Genomic DNA, 23,901 nt, shown 5'->3' with positions numbered 1-23,901 from the left:
CGAATGGCTCAACCTAACTGTTCTTCTACAGTGTTCCCAGGCCCATACGGCTCGAATATGCAAAATAAGTGAGCTCAACTTCGTGGCGTCACACTGACGTACCGGGACTGAGATTTCGGGCGAAGTTAATATGTTGACTCTTTTCCTGTAAGATGAACGAAAATGGGGTTTTGGAATCTTACTTCACCCGTGTGGATTCATTCAGTACTGGTATCGAGTGTTTCCTTTAACAAGTTTCGGCGCTATTTTTCGAGATGCGTCACACTGATGTTTGTGCAGCAGGCGGGTTAAGCCTTGGCGACGTGTGTCGGCTGTTGCCCCGCTGGGCTACGTTGCAACGGGGTTGTTGACATGCCGAACTCTCGAAAATGCTTGTTCGTTTGTTCGTTTGCTTCTTTGTTTCTGTTTGTATACGAGTGGCGCGCGAAACAAGACAGACGTCAAAGCGTGGAGGACTCGGTGCCCTCATGCGGAACGCTGTGGGCAGTAACGAGGTGTTTCTTTGCGTATCCAGGCACTGCGGGCTTTCCTGCTGGCTATAAATCCAAATTTTATCTGCCGCACGTCGCCGCACTTAAGTTGGACTCGGGAAACGAACGAGCTGATCAATCGACGCCAACATCTTGTCACCGAAAAAAAGAAAGCAAGATAGACCAAACAACCATCCATGATTGTCCTGTGCACTAGCCATCCAATTCAAGGGAAGACGGCGAGAAAGCTGCACGAACACAGCGTTGTAGCAAGTAATTTAGCAGCCATGTGAGCACGATGCATTGCCTTACCAAGAGTTAAAACTAAATTCAAGCAAGTTGTGGAGCGTCATTGCTGAAAGTCCCTCGTGCTTCTTGCAAACGGCACGAGAAGCACGAGGGATAAAGTCTCAAGGGCGTGGAAAACAGGGAAGACAGAAAAGGTGTACGGGAAAGATGGCAAACCGTGAACATTGTGTTTTCAAGACAGTGAAACATCAATACAATTGCCGTCATGATAGTACTTCTATTCTTAATCAATAATTGTAGTTAATCAGTGAGAGAGAGAGAGAGAGAGAGCGATAAACGAAGAGAGAAAGGTAGGCCGGTTAAACAAGGACGTGCCCGGTTGGCTACCCTACATTTGAGGAGGGCACGAGAAACACTGCCGACTTCCATACGTCACTGCCAAAAAACACGCATTTGATCTGATGCAAGTCAACTTGCACTCCAAACCTTTCGTGCAGACATCGCAGCCTCACCGTGTTTCATCCTCCTGCAGTTAAATAATTTCTAGACAGTCCCGCTCCCTCCTCAAACGCCCAACGTTACAATCTCCGCGGCCCCCCTACAACGTTTCACAGACGCGTTGGCTGACGATGGGGGAGTACTACCCCCTGTACGCCGGACATGCCTTTCCATCTCGGTTCTGTTTCGGCCGGTGCATGTTTCTGAGGGTGAAACAGGAGGCAGATCGTTATTGCGTAGTGACCAGACTTGAAAACTCGACGGGCACATGGTTTGTTCGGCTGAAGCTCGGTCGAAGCGGGACAACGTTAACTGGAGATCTTTGGCAGAACCTGCCATCCTGCGGCGGACTTAAAGTAGGTTGATGATAGCGATCACTTCAGCTGTACACCCAGTATAAATGGCTTCAGGCAAAACGGTCTTCGGCTGTGCGCAACAAAAGCGCGACCGGAACACGGGATGACGGGTTCCCCAGGAAAAACGTCGACTACACTGCAGCTGACTGCTACAATGAACGTCAGTGCAAAAAAAGAAACGTATATCGATCAAAGTAAAAACAAAAATAAATGATGAAAGAAAACTGACTTCAATGGAGGCTGCCGCGGTGGGGCGGCGAGCCGAATCTTTTCATCCATTTCTCCTTTTCGTCCGCAATTCTTCCAAATGACCCCTCGCGAGCGTGGTCAAGCAGGCGAAGACGAGACCCCCTATGTACGTGGTTCTTTTTTTTTTTCGTGCTGGGTCAAGGAAGCGGGGGGAGGGGGGGGAGGTTGGAAGCGGGTGCCGGGCCGGACAAGCGGACAACCCGGAATCCTGCGGCTGACCGCTTCCCAGTCACGGCTGGCGCGCTCCGTAACAGGCACGCGATGAATCGCCCCTCTGAGCACGCGTGGTATATACACCCCGTTTCAACGCGGCAACGTCTCTTGAAGCGGCGAAAGGTTGTCAAGGCGTCACGCGCGAAACTAGGCGCTTCGCCGCCAAGCACGGTGCTCGCCTTCATTCACATTTTCATTCATTCATTCCTTCTTTCATTCTGCTTTTAAACCATATTACGCTTTCCGCCACGCGATGGCAAGCGGGATGAGCCGCCTTGGGGGACGCCGGCTCCGCAGATGTGACCCAAGTACATGCAGTGCGCTGGGCAGCACGCATGAGGGCACCCAGTTAGGACGGTATGTGGCGCACGCTGTTACCTGTTACACACTGTGCTTCAAAATGAGCGACGGGCGGAAGGAAGGCTTGAAGCGAGAAGCAAGAAGATTGTCGCTCAAAATAACAGCCTACATATATCTTCTTTTTTTCTGCTGTACGTACGTGACTGTGTTTTCTTGGGCAGGGCGAACTGTGCTGTCTGCTGACCTCCAATCCTCGATATGTAAAACGCAGCCTCGATTGGTTAGCATAAGGCGTACGTAAATACATGCAAATTATCGCTCAGTATGCAAAGGAGCAATAACTAGTACGTACGCAGACGGGATGTAATTTATGGATTTGTTTCGTTGCTTCGCCCCTTCCTTTCGCTGCACAAAGGAAGAATACTACGACACCAGTAAGAATAAAAAATACTTGTAGTAGTATCAGTAATCAATAGAGTTTTAGCGAACGGAAAACGTAGCGACATGGGCGCACGTCAGAATACGAAGAGAAGTAGAGGCGAGTAGGCGCGTTTCAATAGCACTACAACAGAGTAGGAACTTTCTAATGCCAATGTTACTTGCGGATCGATAGAATCGAAGTGAAAAGGCAGTGTCGTGCGGAAAATGGGAGATGGGCAGAGATTCTTTCCTTCCAGAAGGACGGATACGTTGAGCTGGCAGTACGTGCAGTCCTCGTCTCTTGCATAAAAAAGTAAATACGCTGTAAAATAATTTACACCTTCAAAACTGCATAAGGGTGCAAAACAGTCTATAACCCACACCCTTACACTCAAAAAGGGTTAGGCGTGTGAATTGTACACAGTGTTACACCCTTATTCCCTTTTATAAGCATAACTTATTTTACAGTGTAGTTTCCATTACCCTACTTTGTTCTCACTCGATGTCACTTGCCCCAACGTCCCTAACTCAGACTGCTGACCACCTTTCATGTGTCAGCAGAGGTAGCTAGACAGTTACAACGCGGTTAGCAGCAGCATCATCACTTCCTTCTTTTCCTGCATCTATACAAATAAAACAACCCCTTACTACTAAAGGCGACTACCGCTTACTCGAACTCGGTTAATTCGACTTTTCGCTTAATTCGAACATACTGGAAAGTCCCGATGCGAATTCACACATTGGTAAGAAGCAATTTTTTTTTCCGAACGCCGCTTCGATTACTAAATGTTTGAATACAGAAGGAGTTCAGCAAACGGCGCTACTGCTACCCTAGGCATGAAACTATTTTATATTTATCTTTTGCTGGTTGACGCTCATTCCGCCCGGGAAGTTCCCGCTTGTTTCGCATCGTGTCACGCCTCAATAATCAGCGGTCAACTTCGTCCGTTGATCATGTGGCCGCGCGTGGCGATTACACCGCGCTGTCCATGGATGTCAAGAAAGACATTCTTCAGGATCTCTTTTTCCATCTCGAAAAAGATCAGAATTGCTTCCTTCGCCGCGGTTCGTTAAACAACCTTTTCGCATGATTCGACCAAATCTTGCCGTCCCGCAATAGTACAATCAATGAGAGACAAATGTAATGTCTCGCCTCTTTGTTCGTGCGTGTTGCGATCGTGCGTGTTCGTATGGTTACCAAGCTACACCAATTAGCCTGCGCGTACACGATAACTTGAGGATTACGCATTCTTTCAGCAGGTCGCACGCTACCGTCATTCGTCGGAGAGGGGTAACGAGATTTACGATATCCGCATCAGAACTCCTCGATCTTCTACTGGTCTACACAGACACCTACGCTGACATCACCCGCAGGATAGGGCGGTGCAGTCACCACGTCGCTGTGTATCCCTGGGTAACAAATCGGCCTTCTATCCGAAGCACACCACGGTTCTTTCTTCCCGAAGGCGCGGGATCGAAGCCCGGCCGCGGCGGCCTCCTTTGGGTAAGGGTGAAATGAAAAAGAAAAAAGGAGACAGAAAACCCGCCCATGTACCGTGGTTTGTGTACTCGATTAAGAACCCCCAGGTGGTCCAAATTAATCCGCAGTCCCCTCACTACGGCGTGTCTCATAATCGAATCGTGGTTTTGGCACGCAAAACCCCAGAACGTAATTTTTTAAATTTCTTTCTTCGCAGTTTCATTCATGCGCGTTTTTCATCTTCTTCTTTTCCCTTTCTTCTCGGCGCTCGTCGTGGTTCCACGCGTCGCGGAAGGTGACGGTCAGCCGCGCTCCCTCTTAAGTGTTTTCCTTCCGGCATCGTAGCCGTCCTTCCCCTTCCCTCGCCCCCGGCGACTCTGCGCCAGCGGTGCTTTACCGGCTTCGCGCAAAACCGCAATGCCGCCCGTCCCAGCCCGGTCACGGCTCGGACGCGCACGCCTCATCCGCTTCGCTGTCTCTTGTCCTCTTGCCGTTCACGTCGTCGAGCGAGCTTTCTATTATCTCGGCAGCGACGACGCGCGCGAGAGAGTCTTCCTGGCGTCTAAACACGCGAAAGAAAAAGAACGAAAAAAAAAATGCAACCGCACCGCTGCGGTGCGGCCAGCCGTCTGCGGGACTGCTCCTCTTTTGCAGGCGGAAAGCCAACTCTTCACCTTTGTTTGCTGCGCACTGCTGACGACGGCTTGAAGCTTCGCTTCTTCACTTGTGTTTAGTTTGTTTGTTTTCATTTTCTTTCTCTCTCGCTCTCTTTTCGCCCGTTTGTCGCTGCTGTCGTGGACGCAGACGCGTGTGACGCATGACCCGCCCGCCTGCGTCGGCGGTACCTCTGCGAAGGCGCCGTTCAATGCAATGACGTCGCACGGGCTTCTTTTACATTTGTATTTTACTGTGTTAGCTTGGAACGTTAGCATTTTCTTTCTCTCCCTTTTTTTTGCGGAAGCGGGGTGGCCTTAGGTTGCAGGAAGTTAACAGCGAGAAGACGTGTGCGTTTGGTGTAGACAAAGGTCAGAAGAAGAAAAAAGTGTATGCGTGTGTGTTAAAAAACACACACACAAGTGGGAGAGGGGGAGCAGTGCAAGTGCAGGAGTACCAGGAAGACGAAGAAGATGAAGCAGAAAGTTCAAGTTCTCCTGTCGGGTATCACGGCGGTGGCAAGACTGCCAACCAGACACTAAATCCAGCCACACGAATGTGTGCTGGCGAGTCGGTATATGTTTGAAAATACTATGACCTTCCTCCTCGCTATTAATACTGCGTTCGTTTATATTTGTCAAACTGGGAACAGTGTAGAAACCACGGACGACGTTAGCAGACGACAAAAGTGCTTGTGTCGTCTGCTTACTCGCCCCTCCCTTCCACACTGTTTTAACGCGAGAGCATTAAGGGCTCCGCGTCGCATAAAATCCGGCGTCGGCATCCCGCATCCAGCGTCGGATGTCGCTCAGGCAAAAGGAAGTTCGAACCAAATTCTGAATGACGCATACCCAACCACTCCTCTGCCACCTAAGTTGCCCATACCTTGTATTTGATTCTTTAAAATGTTATTCGAGGGAATTTTGAGAACGACAGCACACGAACAAATGTATTGAAAAAAGGAAAGCACCTACAGCGCATATCTTATATGTTAGCGTTTCTCATAGTGAAGCATTAAATGTGCGAAACAATAACAGGAGATCGACCAACGCAAGAGGCCGCGTTTCTAGCAGAAAGCTTGCCTTCGTGCCTATAGCGTTCGCCGTCAGCCCTTCCCGGTGACCCTTACGGTCACTTAAGCTGCAACTGCCGAGAACCAAGAAATGCAGCCAGCGGTCTGTGAATGCTATCGCATTCCACTGTTAAAGGTGAAGCTTAAGCGTCCTCCAAGTTTTTCAGCATGGAGTTCCGCCAACTGCCCAAGTACACTGCCCAACGGCAAACTATGTCCAACTATATAAAGCACAAGGACCACAGGCGTGGTGTCTGCGTATATCTGTCAGTTCTGCTCTGAAAGAGACGTCGAAGAAACTAGGCCCGCACTGCACCTTGATGTAGCTTACTCAATTATTATCGAAATATCTGAGTGCATCGCGTGGAATGCTTGCAGATGCAGATTGATGCTGATGCAGAATGATGCTGATGCAAGATTAAATAAATCGAACACATTCTGTGCCGATACTTCTCCTTCGAAGACTAACGAGACTTGTCTGCCCTAAGTTATATATCCTCAAGCAGTCTGTAGTAAACAGAGCCTCTCAGGGGGTCTTGGAAACATGGCCGAGATATTACCTGTGCAAGGAGACGAGCGTTACTGCTGGCGTCGTCTTAGATACCACGTTGACAACTGTGCCGCAGTTGACGTTAAATATTGAAATAAATTTTAAAACGATTGCTGTTTTCGTTCGTCGTCACGAAAGGTGCAAAAACAAAGAGAAAAAGAGGTAAACTTGGAGCAATGCCCAATAGCTAAGAAAGAGAGGTAGCTGAGTGCGTGCTTCACATGAGCTGCTCTTTTGCACATGTGCAGCTGAGCAAATTTGCCTGCGCATTTGCACTTCACGACGACCGACGAAGAAAGCTCTGATGATGACTGCCGCATTAGAGCAAGCACTCAAAGTCCCGACGACCATAAAAACCACAAAGCTTGATAGGGAAGTCAGACCATTCCAGAAACAGTAACAGACTGTCGCCAGTGCACATCGCTTTTTCTTTTTCCTTTTGTTTTGCTTGCCCTGCGTAATAATAATAATAATAATAATAATAATAATAATAATAATAATAATAATAATAATAATAATAATAATAATAATAATAATAATAATAATAATTAAAACACGACAAACGCGATGAAGCAGGTTTCGAGCAGCTATATGCATGCCAAGTTAAGGAAGTTTCGAGTACAAGTCACAAGTTCCAAAGGCGCTGCTTCCGAAAATATGTCCGTCTAGATTTCAAATTGATCAGCTTGCATGTGCTAACTATATAAACTGCATTCACCCTGACGCGCTTCGCCTATCGAGCTTTGGTTTCTTTACACGCCTATGTTAGAGCATTCGCACGCCGTGTTATTTTATTATTATTTTTCTTTTCTCGATGCATTTTGCGAAGTCGGTTGTACCTAACCTTTCCGGGATTTTTAGCCTGAATCTATCAAAAAAAAAAAGAAAACAAACAAGAAGACCTTTATGTTTGGTTTTGTGATACACCCATTCTGACCCACAACTTGTCAAGCGCACTTGTACAGTGGCTCCTTACGATCATGGTGTCGTGTGCCCACGCCGTTGTGATTTTAATTACCTCTTGCTACCACTGCTGTGCTCACTAACGGCATGTGTGGGCGGCGAGGTCCGTCATGAAGCGATTTGACACTGCTGTTACCTCGCTGCGGTCATTTTTTTTTTCTTTTACACGGAAAAACAAATAAATAAAAGATAGATCGGTTGACTGACTAAAGTGTGGCAGTGTGCACATTTGCAAATGTTACCGCGCTAAGAGTGAACGGCTCTATAAATATTCAAATGAGGAAAAATGCGGAACTTATAAAGGTAATACGGCGATTACAGAGCGCAGTCAAGCCATCGAAGTGCCCCGTGCGCGCACTTAATTCTTTCCTCCACTCCAAGCGCATAAGGCGTCTTGACCCGAACCGCAAGATAGCTTCGCCTTACGCGAAAGCGGCAGGGGTCGAGGGCGTGCCCGAGGTCTCGGCATGGTCGTTGGTCCGCGCTCGGCGGGTGCGACCTCACGGCTTCCCTCCGCCAGACGCCGCGTATCGCTTTCATCTTTCTATCGTATTTATATCATCTCTCTTGCTGCCAGCGGTGTGTGGATGCAGGCGTGTGTGACCATAGAGTTTCCTACAAAAATTACTAGAGGGAACTCTGGCGCTGCAGTCGTTGTCCTACCATGGGAATGATGGGAAGTACATGGATTTGTCTGATCTTCGTGCTTGTGGATTCTGACGTTCTTGTGGCTTTGTATATTACGCTGTATAAATCTTATTGTCGTATATTTCAGCGCAATCTATATCCTTCGAAGTGCAGAAGACGCCGGGAACGCGTACAATTGCTCTTAATTGCAACGATTGAGCTTGTCCACGTGGCCAAATCGAAACGCGCCAAGCGTCTCAAGGCACTGGCATGCCTGTGATAAATTCATAAGGGCGTTTCATTCGCTTGTTGGTAAATGCGTCCGTGGCTTAATGGTTTCAATATCAGTCTTCTGTGCTATAGTCCCTATGTTCGAATCCTGCCGTCGGGCAATTTTAATGATGTTTATTTAATTATTTATTACGCAATACACTGTTGAATATGACGCGTTTACGAAGTCACAAAGCCGCGTTTTAAGCCAAAAGGACGAAGTTTAGGCAAATCCATGTACTTCCCATAATTCCCATGCTGGGACAACCGCTTCCATTGCAGCTCCCGTAGACACTAGCGCCAGAGTTCCCTCTAGTAATTCTTGTAGGAAACTCTATGTGTGTGACGTACGACCCAACCACAAGCGAAGGTGAGGGAGGCCCTCGGGAGACACACGGCGCCCCGCTGCGTGGATGCTATGAGAGTCCCCTTTGAAACGGGGTGGTGTGTGGCGCCACCTAGATCTCGTTCTTGTCTCGCCTAATGATTTACCTGTCTTGCTTGAAGAAATCACGCACACACAGACAGGGAATTCCCAGCATCAAACTTTCTGAACCACTGCCGGGAACTTTGTTTTCGTGTGCCTCCGTCGCTTGTGGTCTCCCTACAAGGTGCCACGCAGTGCTTCTTTTGCAGTGCTTCTCGTCGTCACCGGCACTCCCTCTTCCGTCTCACTTTTTTCTCTCTCCACTGCATTCGCAGTCCTGCACTGCCTTGACTGCTTCAGTCCTTTGATTAAACTGTCAACACGCGAGCGTTAAAAAGCCCTGCGCAGTCACCACGCGCTGTGTGCATTCTCTGGGGACATTTCTTTGGCCAGCCAATAAAACGGCTGCAGATAATTTGTACGCAATGTACGCAGTCCATGTGCGACCGCATATCTTTATATCGGCCGCGTATAATCATAAGTGTATAGCAGTAAGTGCAGAAGCTGTCTAGGGCAATATATATTGTACCTGGTGTCGTGGCTGGTTCCCATATGAGACGTCTGGTGGCTCGGTACAGCGAGAAAGATAATATCGACAAAGAAGTTATTTAGAATATTAAACGTTTAGCGAAAGCGTATTCGCTGTTTCAGGTTATATTCATGGGAGCTCCGAGACAAACGAGCTGGTGAGGGGAAAGAGCTGAACGCGAGTTCTTCTACTCTAACCGAAAGAATAATTAACGAAGGAAGAAAGCAGATACGAAGAATCGGTACGAAATTAACAAAATATTCATACGCGCAAGGAGACAACATCACTTCCTCCGCTGCGAAAGAGTTTTGAACAACGCAAACGATACTCAGAAAGGCCGACATCTCGCACTTCTTCCGGGGACTTAGATAGACAGAAGTGTACCTAAGACGAGGAGATAAGGTGCCTTTCTTTTTCGAATGAGCCTTTCATTTATTTATTTGTTACATTATCGATATAATCGGGCCGCAGTACGCTAAGCGAAATGCCACAACGTGTGCGCGCAGCGCGCGCGAGTCAGCAGCGAGGGGAAAACCTGCGAATCAATGGTTCTCGTCATTCAGGTTCGGCCCCGCGCCATTAGCCTTTGCACGACATCTCGAAGAGCTTCGCGTCGACGTGACCTTGCGCGAGGCGGTTTCTGCATGACTGCACATACTAAATTCCCAGGAGAGAGACTGTTGCTTCGGGAATGAGAGTTCTCCTGTTCGCACCCCACCATTTTCCGTTTATATATATATATATATATATATATATATATATATATATATATATATATATATATATATATATATATATATATATATATATATATATATTTTTTTTTTTTTTTTTTGTAAAGCGAGGAGTTGCCCATTCAAACGCTAGGATGGGTGCTTGCCTTTTCTTTCCGTTTCTTTTCTCGTGCTACTTCTTTTTCTGCTGCTGCTCTTTATTTTTTTTTTTTTGTCCCCGCCATTCGGCATACTTATTCGTTCAGAGATGATTCCCAAGCTATACAATGACAGTGGAATCGCGAGGTGGACTACGCGCCTATTCATGGGTGCTTCCGAGGAGGTCACGCATTCGTCGCGCTGACATCGAGTGCACTGATATGCAAATTTTCTGGATGATCATGAAAAGGTGCAGTTTTGCAGAACGACGACATCGGTCTTTGGAATGTTATACGCCGCTTGCCTGGAGTGGAACCTAGCGTTCGCTCGCGTTTGCAGGCGTAAAGACCGAAATCGGGGGACAGGAATGGCACTTCGCCTTCCCCCATATACGCTACCGCACACGAAGCACTCGCAGCTTCACATTAGCTGTAATAACCAATGACGTACGTTTTTGGTTCACATGAGCGCACTCTCAGAAGTGCCGAGTCCTGTTTCACACTGTCCGGGCTCCTGTACTACGTAATTTCCATGTTATCACGATAAAACTGAACATCTGAACAGAAATTCTCATTTCTGTCATACTTATATCACGTTGTGATATCGTATTTTCTACTCGCTAGCTTACACGTACTGGTATTAAATGAACCACACTAAAGCCCGCAGCACGTATATAACAAAGAAAAATAAGAAAACTAGGAAGAAAAAAAATATGCTCTTCGAAGTGAAGTTTTCGTGAAGCGGCTTGGTAAATATAAAACTTTAGTTCGATGCGTACAGCTGTATTTATTGTCACCTACGTAGCGTGTAACACCTGTTCATGCACCGCACTGCTCAAACATTTCACGTCACGCGACGTTTATATTTATGCGCCACACCGTTAACGATCTATAAGCCGAAACGCAAGCAGCAGCTCATGTGAACGCACAGTGCCACCTCGACGCAGCGACGTCGCGAGGTCATCTTTGATGTCTTTCAAAGTAAAAGTGACGCGAAGAGAAGTGTGCCGCGTATGACAGGGGTAAGAGTGACTATAATTTTCTGACGTTTGATTCTTGCGGCCTCGGCATAACGGGAAAAAGGCGGCGCGAGAAGGTGGTTTCTCGTGCATGCGATGCGCAGCAAGGCGAACAGCAGCTACCGTCAGCAAATCCGAGAGGGTAGCTTCGCTTCAGAAACGCTACCCTTCCTGTCACTGCGTTCATTTGGAAAAAATAAAGAGGCGCGCGAATACGCCGCATTTCTTTCCGCTTCGAACTCGCCTCTAAGACACTCTTGCTTGAACAAAGCTGCTGGCTTGCGAACAACTTCATGTTGTGGGTATCGGTTTGTTCCGAGGTAACATGCATTGCCGTCCTGAAGTCGAGCAAAGTGGAATTTAATTTCGCGATAACTGTAAACAAGCATTACCAAGAAATACGCCTTCGGTTCCAAGGATGGCATCTGTACGGAACGTGACCGCGCATTTCAAACAGACAACTTTAGACCCCCCCCCCCCCTTTTTTTTTTTCTTCTCCGCCGCAACAGCCGTAATTTTACGCAGTTAACCCTTACCCAGAGAGTCTGTCTGGTCCGATAAATTACGCCATCGACAGTTGCAATTGCTACGAACACGTAGTTAGATGCACGAGAGCTAAGGACCAGAATACCTCGAGTACCTACGACATACCAATATTTTCCGCTGGATATCTTGCTCGTTTAGACGTTCTCACAGCCAGAAGACGACGAAGTTCACCAACGACGCACGCCTGTCGACTATACGGAGTCACATATTCTCCGCGCCGACCTTGAACAGACGTACGTTCACTTTCTCGACGAATACAAACGACCTCTTCCCGGAATTCCTGAGATATTCGTGATCCGTGAATCACTGTTTCTACGACGCCAACCGCAGCCTCTATAGCTCTCCCGTAGACCAACGAAAGGTGAAAGTGGGCCTGCAAGGGTCGATAATTTACGACCGCAGACACAACGACATACACTTTTACGGACAGCCAAAACCTGTATACAGGCTTGCCTTCGCATGCAAAGAGCCCTTAAGGCCTGCGTATACGCACATATATTCGCGGTGCTATTTTTCGGAGCCGTATGTGTGTATAGGTGTGTATAGATATACAGTGTAAAGGGGGCGGGGGGGGGGGGGGGGGCTAGTCGAAATAAGATGGAGCGCACTGCGACAGGGAGTGGCTGCCCCGTGCAGGCGCGGAGGTGGAGCCCTCCGTCTAGAGAGAGAGAGAGGTCATGACAAACGGCGTGCGACTCACCCGTCGACCTCCAGTTGCACCCCGTTGGAGACGCTCCGGTTGGCGAGGTCGTACTGACAGTGCACGGACAGGCCCAGGTCCTGGTTGGTCACAATCATGTCGTGGTGCTGAATCACGATGTCGGTCGAGAACTGGCCTAGGTTCTGTAGAGCATATAAAAAAAAAAAAATACGGCACCCCGTATTTCACTGTCGCTGCACGACGAAGACAGCTACACAAAGAAAAAAAGAGAAAGAGAGAAAGAAAGTGAGAACGATCGTATAGTTTGCAAGTAATTCGGGTTACTCGGTCCCGCGTGTGACATGGGATCTGATTAAAGCAGGAGTTATGGGCGCCGAGGTGATCTCGAGCATCGGTACGCCTATTAAACAGGGCGCATATACTTGTACGATTGCTGCGTCTGTTTGAGTAGCGGCGCTTCTATGGCGACATTGATAAAACGAAAGGAGTTGGAAGTCGTATCGATCAGGTAACTTAGGATACTTGGACTCGTATGTTACGCTAGACATGACACGATTACAAGTTAAATGCACAGTTGGATGATCGTCGCGACTGCAGCTGTTCCGATTACCTGTGCCACACCGCGAGGGGCAAATACACGGTGACTATGTTGCATGCTGTTCCAACTTCAGCATCAGCGAGAGATGGCGCTTTCGTGCGCTTTGTCAGCGATGCACAAGGCGAACAAAGGCGTTGCGCTGACGAACTAGTTCAAGCAGTTTTCTTGAACAGACATTGCCATTATAAAAAACATCTACCGCACACTCTGTAGCATAGCGCTTTTCTTTGTCGGCCTTCAGAAAATGGAGCAGGTGTTCATTCAGAGCCCATCAGCTTCGAATGCTGATGCCGAAGGTATGGCCATTATTGTCACCAATATGTGAACACGGAGTCAACTGCCCAAGTTCCAAGTATATGAGCAGGTCCTGTATATCACTAAAATGCTTTCGAATGTTGCGCCGTCTAGAAACATCGATCGACGCTTCTCCTAGATACGACGTTTTGAAAGCAACACCACTGCGGTCTCGTGCAGCGTTGCCTGCGCAGTCGCTTGTCACCATGCGACACGATTGTCACCGACTGCGTCGAGTAGCTCGGATTGTGATCCACGGGCGGCAGTCATTCATTATGTCCTGCCTCACATTCCTGAAGATTCTCTTCGCGTTCTAGACCCTTCCCTGATCGGCCCGTTCTAGGCCGATCCCCCCAGTGGAATCCACACCGAGGAACACGCGTATTCAGCCGTTACGTTGTCCCTCACGACCTCATGCGAATGTATAGGCGCTCATTCTTTTCCAGTGACGTCACCGACTTAAAGTTCGCTGGCTCCCAGAGTTTTCTACCAAACATTACTAGAGCAAGCGCTGCAGCTACGATCACCCAACAACCACGGGAGTGATGGATTTGCCTAACCTTCGTTTCTGTGGCTTCGTAAGTTCTTGCGGCTTCATTTAATGCGCTTTATCTTCTTCTACTGGCCTAAATTTCCGCGCAATAGTATTTTCACAAACGCAAAAGGCAGCAAGACTTTCTGCATGTGCATAAACATTGATCATTGCTCGAAGTTGTTAGAAGTCAGAGCGATGAAGTTTTGGATAGTCCGTGTACTAATACGTCTTTCGTACGCTGGCTGAACCACTGCGCTTGCAGCACCCGTAGACGCCAGCGCTAGATTTGTCTCTAGTAGTTTCTGCTGGAAATTATATACGCTTGGCATGACCTTCGAGATCAGAGCGACTTCCGTCACTGGCGCTAAAAGTTATTCTCGCACTAATGCATTTCTTGAAGCGCACCTCGGCTTTAGTGACTCTTTATGGTTGCATCCTTCCGAGCGCAGGCAGTGTTCAACCTCTCCCCCTTATCGCATTACTTTCCCCCTTTTCTTAACCCCGGTGCAGGGTAGCAAACCGGATGCTGGTCTGGTTGAACTGCCTGCATTTCCTCTCCTTTCTTTCTTTCTTTCTTTCTTTCTTTCTTTCTTTCTTTCTCTCTATGCCCTACAGGCGAGACATTGACTACCCACACAAAACTGCAAAAACACATCTCAGTAGACCTCCCAATATTGCACCCAGCCCTCCTCCCGTATATCAATCAGACCGCTGGAGTTGTGGACGCACCGGACAATTAAGAAAAAGAAGAAAAAAAAGACGAAACCACAAAAGAACAGCGAGAGCGTGGATGCTGCAGTGCCGCGTACGTAACAGAAAGGCGGTTGCGCTCTCCGCGGCCTCACACCTTGCGTCCGCGCTTTTTTTTCACGCGGACCACCAAGGAAACTTCCTTCCCGACACCGCAAGGCCCGTCCGTTCTCCTTCGGGCCACTACGCCTTGTTTGGCTTCTCTCGGACACGAAGCTGCGCACCGCACAGCGGACCCATCTCGCGCCCGAAAAGTGGACGGCTCACGAAACCGGAGTCAGCCAAGGGTGCCAACGCCGCAGGGGAAGCATCGGTGAAACCCTTCCTTCGCACGCTTCACACAGACACGCACACGAACTTCTTTTTTCTATCTTTTTCTCCTTCTCCCGAACGCACAGACACACACAATGGCGGGCCCGTGGCTCAAGAGTGAAACGAAGAAGCACACACACACAAAGAACGAAGCCCGCATTCATACTCGCTCCCATGACCGTGACATTCAAATTTCGAGGCCTGCCGCGCCTCGGAAACAAAGCCGCGACCGCTCGGCTGTGGTGTCTAGCGGGAAGGGGGGGGCGCTCTTTCCGTTGCTGAGGTGCCATTGGCTTCCTCAGAAACACGTAGAAGAAGCCGTTATAAGGAAAGCGGTTGCCTTTCTATTGACTTTCTGTTGCATTCGCTGGAACCCTTGAAGTGAAAACGAATATTCGATGAAAAAAAAAAAAAAGATCTAATCTGTGGTATTTAGTTACCTCCCTCCAATGCAAACACTGGGACTATGAGAAATACCGCAGCGAGGGACCGCCGGATTAATAATATTCACCCCCGAGCGTTCTTGCATTCCGCCCCGTCCGGTCTGGCGCTGCAGTAGATCCTCCACAGCTATACGCAGCCAGCGCGGCTGGTTGCTTTCATTTTGTTCAAGGCGGCATATGCAGCTTACTCCCATCCAGATAAGACTATACGAGCTTTATGGCTTTTCTAACGGACAGTTAACAGTGGCTTAATTTATATGGCGTTCCGCTTCTGAGTGCACCGTACTTATCAAGTGTGTCCAATGGGCGCCACGTGTAACGATAAGTGCGGCAGATTGCCAAGGTGATTACAATGGAACCTGGCTATTTTTCGCCCACTGTGTAGAGCTGTAACAACGCCATGCCCGTTTCAATGAACGTTCTTTCGTTGGCTTCGCTCCCCGCTGATACATGGTACCAGCTAGAATAGGAATTTGAAGCTACATTCGTGGACCAGTGGGCACGACTTCGCGAGTTCCAAGTCCCGTCGGCGACCGACGCGTTCCGGTGGGGGAGCGCAATGCACAAATTGCGGTGGTCCAAATTAATCCGGGGCCCCCCTCACCTCAGCGTCTCTGATAGCCCCAGCATTGCTTTGGGTTTCGAACGGTGAAGCGCCAACAGAGACAGCAAACTAATGGAGAAAGAACAATGACAGGGCAAGGCGCTCCTGTGTTCTACTGCATCGCTTCGAGACCTGAAACTGTGCGAGTGAAACAACCAAGCTTACCGCATTTAGTCGCAACGACATGAAGACGACACTCCATCGCATTGTGCGAGAACAGTAAGGTGCATTTGTTACCAACGGTCCATGATCTCTTTACTGAACTACGTCGATCGTGACGTCACTGGGGATCGTCTATTTGTGTCCTTGCTTTCCCTATTATCTCTATTCTTTTGTCATCTACCCTTAAGCTGCAAGCAATGGATAACTTATAGCGCGAGCTTTCCGTGATTACTTCCAAAGGTCAACAATTTACGCCAGAGCAAATCAGACATATCATTAGCAAAATCCATGCACAACATTAAGTCTCAAAAGAAAGTTTATCTAGGTCAACAAAACGTTATCAGAAAGACAAGGTAATAACCTTCACCACCTTTATAAGGTAGACGAGCGGAACCACGCTCTACCGGGTGACTCTTTTCTTTAAAGGGCAGAGAGACACATTAACGATGTCTTGTGACAATTAGCGCAATTCATTCATATAGCCTGGATTACTTAAAGAGGTGGACATTACTTGCACGGAAAGTAACAGTCCGGTGTCAGATAATGAAAGTTTCACTAACTTTGTAATTACACACATCATGGCACATGTGCAAACTACGGTCCTGAAACCGAGCTGTACTGAAGCCGTGTCCAATTAGCAGATATCCTGTGCCTGGTATCAATTTCGGGAAATACTCCCTCAATTTCTGCGGCCGAACTCGTTAAAGTTAAAATTATTAGCACTCCGGAAAAACGTTGTCATTCTGACGACCCCTCCCCCCAGCTCGAACAATGTTATTTAAAAAAAAAAAGATTGTGTGACAAACACTGTATATAGACACCTGTCGTTGCTGGCTCTGGCGCTCCCTTGTCAGTTACTGAAGTAAATTCTCACGCCGTCACTCCTGTTTTCCCGTGCGAAAAGCACGTGTCGAGTAAACGAGCCAACGACGCTTCCTCTGAGAAGGGGGCGCCCTTCGCTTGTCCTTCAAGCAAGAGAAACAGCGCACGCGGGACCACCGCGATCTCACGTTTGGGCTACGTTTGTGCTACGTATTCTGCGTTTTATTCTGTCCACTGTGCAACCTATAATATTAGCCTCGGTCTAACAGCCCCTTCTTTGGAGCCGGATGGGCCACTTGCGGGTACAACTCGGCGAAATTTGTTGCCCAGCGATAGTTATAAGCGCGCATGCTTGCGTCCGGCGCGCCAAAATGCGAGTTATAACAACTTCTACAGCCTTAATCGGCCTCTTCTTCACTCATCTGTTCGTACAAAAATCAACGAACTGGAACGGTTTAACGGAGCGATTTATTCACACCCTTTTAACCTCTTTCGCGCGCAAGTTGCGTGCAGTGCCAGGTACGCGCAGCATTCGTTTGCCATCTGAGAAGTGACCTTTTGAGTCACTGCTACCACCCCGCTACTTTTGCATCCCGGAGCAAAAACCCTGGATGCGCGGCCGATGCCCCCGGCCAGACAAAGAAAGACGAACGGTGACACGAAGTTGGCACAACACCCTCGGGTTTGACCACAAATCGCGTGATTCGGCTCCATAAGTTGCGCGCTCTGCCGCCAACGCGGACGGACGCCGGCGGACGTAGCGGTGAAACGCACACCCCGCTCGTCACGCGAAGCCAAGCCGAGTATGACGAAAGCCAAAGCCGCATACGTATACCCGGTGTATATACTCTACAGCGGTGGGACCCCCCCCCCCCCCCCCCCCCTCCAAAAACCTCCTGGCTTTCCCGGCTCCCATCACCCATCTCGTGCTTAGCTCTTTTGGGACTGGGGTCGTTGCCTATGTATACACGTTATCTGACTAAATGCGTGCACTACAGCTGAGGCTGGAGGCCCGCACCAGCGAGTCACGAAGGTGCTCGCTGCTGGTGCACTTTATCCATCCTCGCCGTGGAGGTCCGTGGCTACTTATCGTCTGCTACCAATTACATTAAACAGACGGCGCTGGGAGCGATAGACGTGCGCCTTGAAGAGCAAGTGACACGCGCTTTCGGCACCGTTCGAAGCTTAGCCTTTCCCACTCCTCCGCCCTATAATGGATCCCCCACCTAGATGCACCAGCCATTCAGAGAAGAGCGAGTGTACACGTGCCTTATGTACCACATACCTGCGTGTCGTACGTGACACGCCTCTCGGTGGTCACGTGGTCATGTCGCATGCTGCAGAGGCTAGACTGAGCAGACGACGCTGCAAGGAATAGTAATTTAAAAGCTTGATGAAACCTCACCTGAAGGCAGCACGCAGCGCGCGAGCTATGCAGTCTCGGCACTATTCTTCCCAGAGCTGTAATGACCATTCATAGGGGATTGGTAGCCAGCTAGCTAAAGTCCAATGAGAATGCACACCGAATCACACAGTAGTCCTTCGCGGTGCACGAGCGTATACACTTATACATCAACGGAAATGCAGTCTGCTGAAGCGGTGACAATGAGCGGACGATGATTTTAAGGAATCCGCCTGAATATTAGTACACGTGCAACGTAACAACTAATCGCCGGCACCAATCGGTACCGCCCTCTGAGAAAGGTCTCAGGAGAACTTCGTAGCTTTTACTGTACTGCACAATTTTACCGAGGCAGTAGGCAGTATACAAACAATTTGAAGGCGTCTTTTTTTATTATTTCAACGCACGCCCAAGCGCAGCTGCTACTGTACACGCGAGTGACTTTGACTCAAGGCTTGCGCGGAAAGAGAGCACATTATAGTTTCATACGTAAAGGGAAGAGTCCAGGAAGGAAACGGAAAGAATCGCGAGCCCACTGCGTTTGTCGGTCGTTTCGGGTGACGCATCGTCTTCTTTCACTCCTTTCCTCTTCCGCTATGAACCGAGGAGAGTTTCTTTTTCGGAATTGAAGATGGCTTGCGCTCTCTCGTCGGACAGGGCCGTTATGTAAACTTTCGTCGCGGTTCGCTGCACTTTCCCTACTGGCAAAAAAAAAAAAAGAAAAAGAGAAAAGGAAACGCTCCGTTGGTAGGAAGAAAGCAGTACACGGAGCCAATGGCGAGCACGAGAGAGAGAGAGAGAGAGAGAGAGAGAGAGAGAGAGAGAGAGAGAGAGAGAGAGAGAGAGATAAATGTAAGCGGTGCTTCAGTGCGTGGACAGCTAGAGAAGTCGTCGAAAGAAAAGTCGCTGATGCTCTCAGTGTTATGATCGTCGTTACTCTTTTTTGAGCGTCGTTTCTTAAGCAACGATGGCGCAACGTTGAAGAATAATGAAAATGCGTGCCTAGGAAATGTCCCAGGCGCCGGCTGGATAAGACAATATTTTTATGAGTACGCCAAGGAACTCAGGAATGGGGGTGTCGGTTGTTTATAGTTACGGTCAAATTTACCCCTCTCATAGTTAAGAGACGTGCCCAAGCGTATAGTTCTCGAAAGTAAGCATAGTTGTTGCGAAATTCTGCCTGTTTTATGGCGCGAGATAATGTGGACAAGTTTTGCGTGCCTAGCACAGCCTATAGCAGCCTAGCAGCTTGTGGACAGGCGAGCTGTTACAGCTTACTCTGTCTTTACCTTAACTGGATCATTTATAAACGCATACGTAGAAGGCATAGCGCAGCATAACCGTCGACGTTTTTCTGTCTTAAGACGGAAACCGAACGAGATTGTACTGTCTTCTATTCTTTTCTCACGTGCACTTTTTCTAACGTGCACGAGTAGATGGCGCTCTAAAGCGTGCGCAGGAGAGCGCAGACGACGCTCTCACGTGATAGCACATAGGAACGGGTGCATTCGGGTGATCGCGCTCCTGATTGGACGATGCTATGTGTAGCTTTCACTGCAGTGCCACATGGTTGTGAAAAAAAAAAGGTAATTAACATGCACAAGCTGAGACCGCGAAGGCGCTACAATAACTAGATTCCTCTGAGGCTGTCCAGTGTCAGCCTTCAAATGCTTACGAGTGAACGTTATTTTTATTTATTTATTTATTTTTGTTATGCATGCAGGTAGCCAAAGCAGGTCAGATTCACGTTAGGTTACCCTGTCACGCTGCATAACTAACACACAAAGAGGGAAATAATTTTTCAACGAAATAAACAGTCGAGGTTTGCGTGCCAGCACGCCTAGCGCGCTATAGTCCAGGTAAACGCCCATGATAAAGGAAATGATAACGCACAGGAGATATAGACAGGCGCACAACACGCACAAAACGCGCGACGCAGAAGAATAAACACACGGAAGGTAACAACTGCAACATCGTTCAATATCTATAAACGTACTCGCTGAAGTAAAGAATACCGCGGAAGCCAAGCTCCTGCCGAGCAAACACCAAACGCACTCGCTGGGCACCTGACAAACGAGCAACAAGAATCGATGGCAGGCACTCGTGAACGTGCGGGAACGCACCGCGGCACAAAGGGATGGTAATTAGCGTTGTCACGAGCGGCCGTACTTTGAGCGACCTAAGTGGTTCGCGTGTAGATCGGTAATGAAAAGAAAATGAGAGCTACGAAGCGCGCGGGTCGAAGATCCGCACAGACAGGCTCGCAGTTTCGCAATCGGAAGAGAAATACTCGCGCGCGCGCGCACCTGGCATGTAGCGAGGTCGTCTATAGACTGTCGGAATGAATGGTCCTATCCGGCGTGATGGATATAAGTTATTAGCACCTTGAACGACGAGAGTCGTGATTAATTAACGCCGTCTGGAAGCACGCGCGCACGTCCCAGAACGGTGCCATGTTTTCCTTTCTTCCTGGTTTCACCATCCGACCGCGCGGCGTATAGATGGTGCTACGCGTGAGATCCGGACGCTCTTGCATAGGACCCTTTCCCAATTTCTCATATAAGGTGTGTTTCCTTTCTTCTTCTTCTCAACAAGGTTACTTCTACGCGTCGTGAATCTCGAAGTCCTTTGAATGGCCGATTGGAAGTTCACAGCGAGGCAAACGCTTGAACGCTGCTCTCTAGGCGCCGTTCCCATTCAGCGGTGACGATGTATACTTGTTTTGCCACTGGCAGTTTAGACAAAAAGCAATTAAGCCTAAATACGATTTTAAAGGCAACCGTTTATCAGCACATTAAGCAACCGCAAGCACGTAGCTCCAGCCATAGGCTGCCTGAACTGATCGCATTCAGTTCATTGAATGTTGCGCAACCGGTCAGTATAAAAAAATAAAACATAAACCAGGGAAGCGCTCACAACTTAACAGATACGATAAAGTTTCGGGGGCATGTACAAGGATGATACTGGGCTGATATGGTGGCAGTGAATTGTTGGAGGCGTAAGTCCTGCAGCCGACAATGCTGATGACCGCTGACCCTGTTTCGATCATCTCGCTTTAGCCAAAGTTATCGAAACAAGCACGCCCGAACTAAACATTGGATATCATTAGAGTATTTCGGCAAGCTCGCACCGTTACAACTTTACCGACACACCCAGTCATCGAGTGCGCATGCGCGACAAACTCAGCGCGTCCGATCTCGGTGGCAGGCGGTGTCGGTAACGGTAACGCAATGCCGAGATACTCTACTGTCACGCACTTGAGGCGTTATCGCCATTCGAAAAATAAAGAGAGAGAATACGGAAAGTTCATGACCTGACTGACCTCCTGCTTGACATCGCAGTCGAGCTCGTGGTAGGCCATGCGTATCTGGAAGTCGAGGCTGTTGACCACGTCCGTGACGCACGAGTTGGGCCGCGCCTTGGCGTAGACCTTGCCGTTGAAGATCTTGCTCGTCTTCACCATGGCGACCATCTCGCGCGCCTTGCACTGAATGGTCACTGCACGCCGAAAAAAGTGAAAAGGAAAAAAAAAACGACACGAAAGAGGTGAGGCCGGGTTGGCACAACGCATATCGGCATATCGAAGTTCGCAGAATCTGGATGCTTTAGTATGGCATCAACAGCACGCAAGGCATGCAGTAAGCATGCTCTCTCGCACTTACAGTACGTACAACCTACATGTACGTGAAATATGGCATGGTATGGTGAAACTTTGCTGAAGTCCTGCAGATGATGAGTCACCAAGAAGCGGGCCGCTCCCACGTGGGAAACGGAAGACCAAGCCTCTCGGCCGCATCGTGGGCCTGCTGGACAGCTCATAGTTGGTCAGCCAGAAGAGGAAATATGTCAAGTTGAATTTATTTTTTAAATATTCCTTTTTCATTTCTGGTTGCGATTCTCCTAGTGCCACTTGTCCTGGAAATGCGCGTTTTTTTCTGCTGTTCTGCTTTTTTCTGGAACGGCATTTTAATCAACGAGTCCAGGCCTCTGTCATCAGGTAACGCAGTACTTGCCGTCATTAACGAGATATATTTTACGCCAACCACTTGCCCTGTGTAGGGTAAAGAACCGGATGCGCACACCGTATTGACATCCTCACCCTTCCTTTTCCTCTCTCCCCATGCGCGTATCTGCTGCAATGCAGGCTCAAGTGGACGAAAACTTAGTTTGGTAACGTCGAAAGTTGAACTAGCAGGTAGGAACTTATTTTGTGAATTCCATTTCGCTTCTTCAATAAATCATTTCCTAGCCACCGCATGTATCGTTCAGCTCCGTCTTGTTTCCTGGACTTAATTTTTCGTCATTTTTTGTTCTCGCTACGAGAGGCCACTGCTCCTCGCTGGAAGTTGTTCATAGAACGTCGCAGCGTTTCTATTTTACACAGAAAGTACCAGAAACAATATTAGAAAACGAATTCGTTATGTCCCCCCAGGGCGATTAGACTTCGGCCTGAAGTGCTTTGACCCCAAATACGCACACGTAACATGAAAGGACGTGCCGACTCGGGTTAGAGAAACCCTTCAATTCCACGTCTCGTTCACCCGGAAAGCGAAACAGATGACGGTCATCGGCTCCCGTATACCGTGGACTCTGTGCCGTCCTCACGCTGTGGCAAGAGTGACGCAGACTTTTCCTTCGGCAGTCTTTCCGGCTCCGCCACGAGGTCTTCAATTTCCAGGCGAGTCAGAGTGTGAACTCCACCACTAACCGAGTGCACGAGAAGACCGGGTACTAGGTCTTCGAGTCCTCGTTTATCAAGACAACGCGCCGACCCTCCAAGCGGGGAGGTCTCTCTGTCTTATCGCATGGGGTGAGGTTGTGAATTAATGGTTCGAGAACATATTTCTTTTTGTTCTCGCCACGTTTCGAAGGTGCGAGTCGAAGGTAGCCATGCCTGACCTGACTAAATCCATGCAGCACTCTAGATGCCGCAAGGAATGTCCCCTCGCATAAATGAATTCATACTTCTGATTTGCATTCATACAGATATGCACGTTTTAAGCAGTAACGTCTGCATACTTGCCATGGCGACTATGGACTTCAAAAAACTGCTATTTTTGAATATTTACAGTGCCCTTAAGAATGTTATGCAGCACTGTAGATGCCGCAAGGAATGTCCCCTTGCAAAAATGAATTTATACTTCTGATTAGCATTCATACAGATATGCACATTTTAACCAGTAAGCTCTGCATACCTGCCATGGCGACTATGGACTTCAAAGAAAACGCTATTTTTGAATATTTGCAGTGCCCTTAAGAAGGAAGAGGAAGGGAACGGGGCGTACTGAACGCTGGACTTGATCATTGTACTGAACGCTGGAATTCTAGATCCAGCGTTCCATCTGTATCCAGTAGTCCAGCATTTCTCCTTGTGCCGATAGTTCGGCGTTCCAGAATGAAAGATCGACTAAACGCCGGAACGCCGCCGGTGGCTGCATTCCTTGTCTTCCTGCTCACTTGAATCCTTTCTTAAAAGCGCTAGAAATATTCAATACTGTCAAGTTTTCAACTAGCCCACCTTTTCTGCAATAACTCTTAGTGCACGGTTTTGCCTT

At 48.5% G+C, this 23,901-nt stretch overlaps 1 protein-coding gene across 1 annotated transcript in view; it reads right to left on the bottom strand.

The window, feature by feature from the left end:
- LOC142560256 (uncharacterized) overlaps positions 1-23,901 on the bottom strand; it is a 70,567-nt gene that overhangs the window by 43,232 nt on the left and 3,434 nt on the right. Inside the window, exons 2-3 of the mRNA XM_075672212.1 lie at positions 21,669-21,844; positions 12,464-12,606 (exon numbers count right to left, since the gene is read on the bottom strand). Of these exons, the coding sequence (XP_075528327.1) occupies positions 12,464-12,606; positions 21,669-21,818 (293 nt within the window). The 5' untranslated portion in view covers positions 21,819-21,844. The remainder of the gene's footprint in view (positions 1-12,463; positions 12,607-21,668; positions 21,845-23,901) is intronic.

The sequence above is a fragment of the Dermacentor variabilis genome, chromosome 10, assembly GCF_050947875.1.
Source record: "Dermacentor variabilis isolate Ectoservices chromosome 10, ASM5094787v1, whole genome shotgun sequence".
In the NCBI taxonomy this organism is placed as follows: Eukaryota; Metazoa; Arthropoda; class Arachnida; order Ixodida; family Ixodidae; genus Dermacentor; species Dermacentor variabilis.
This window is presented reverse-complemented; position numbering and strand designations above follow the sequence as displayed.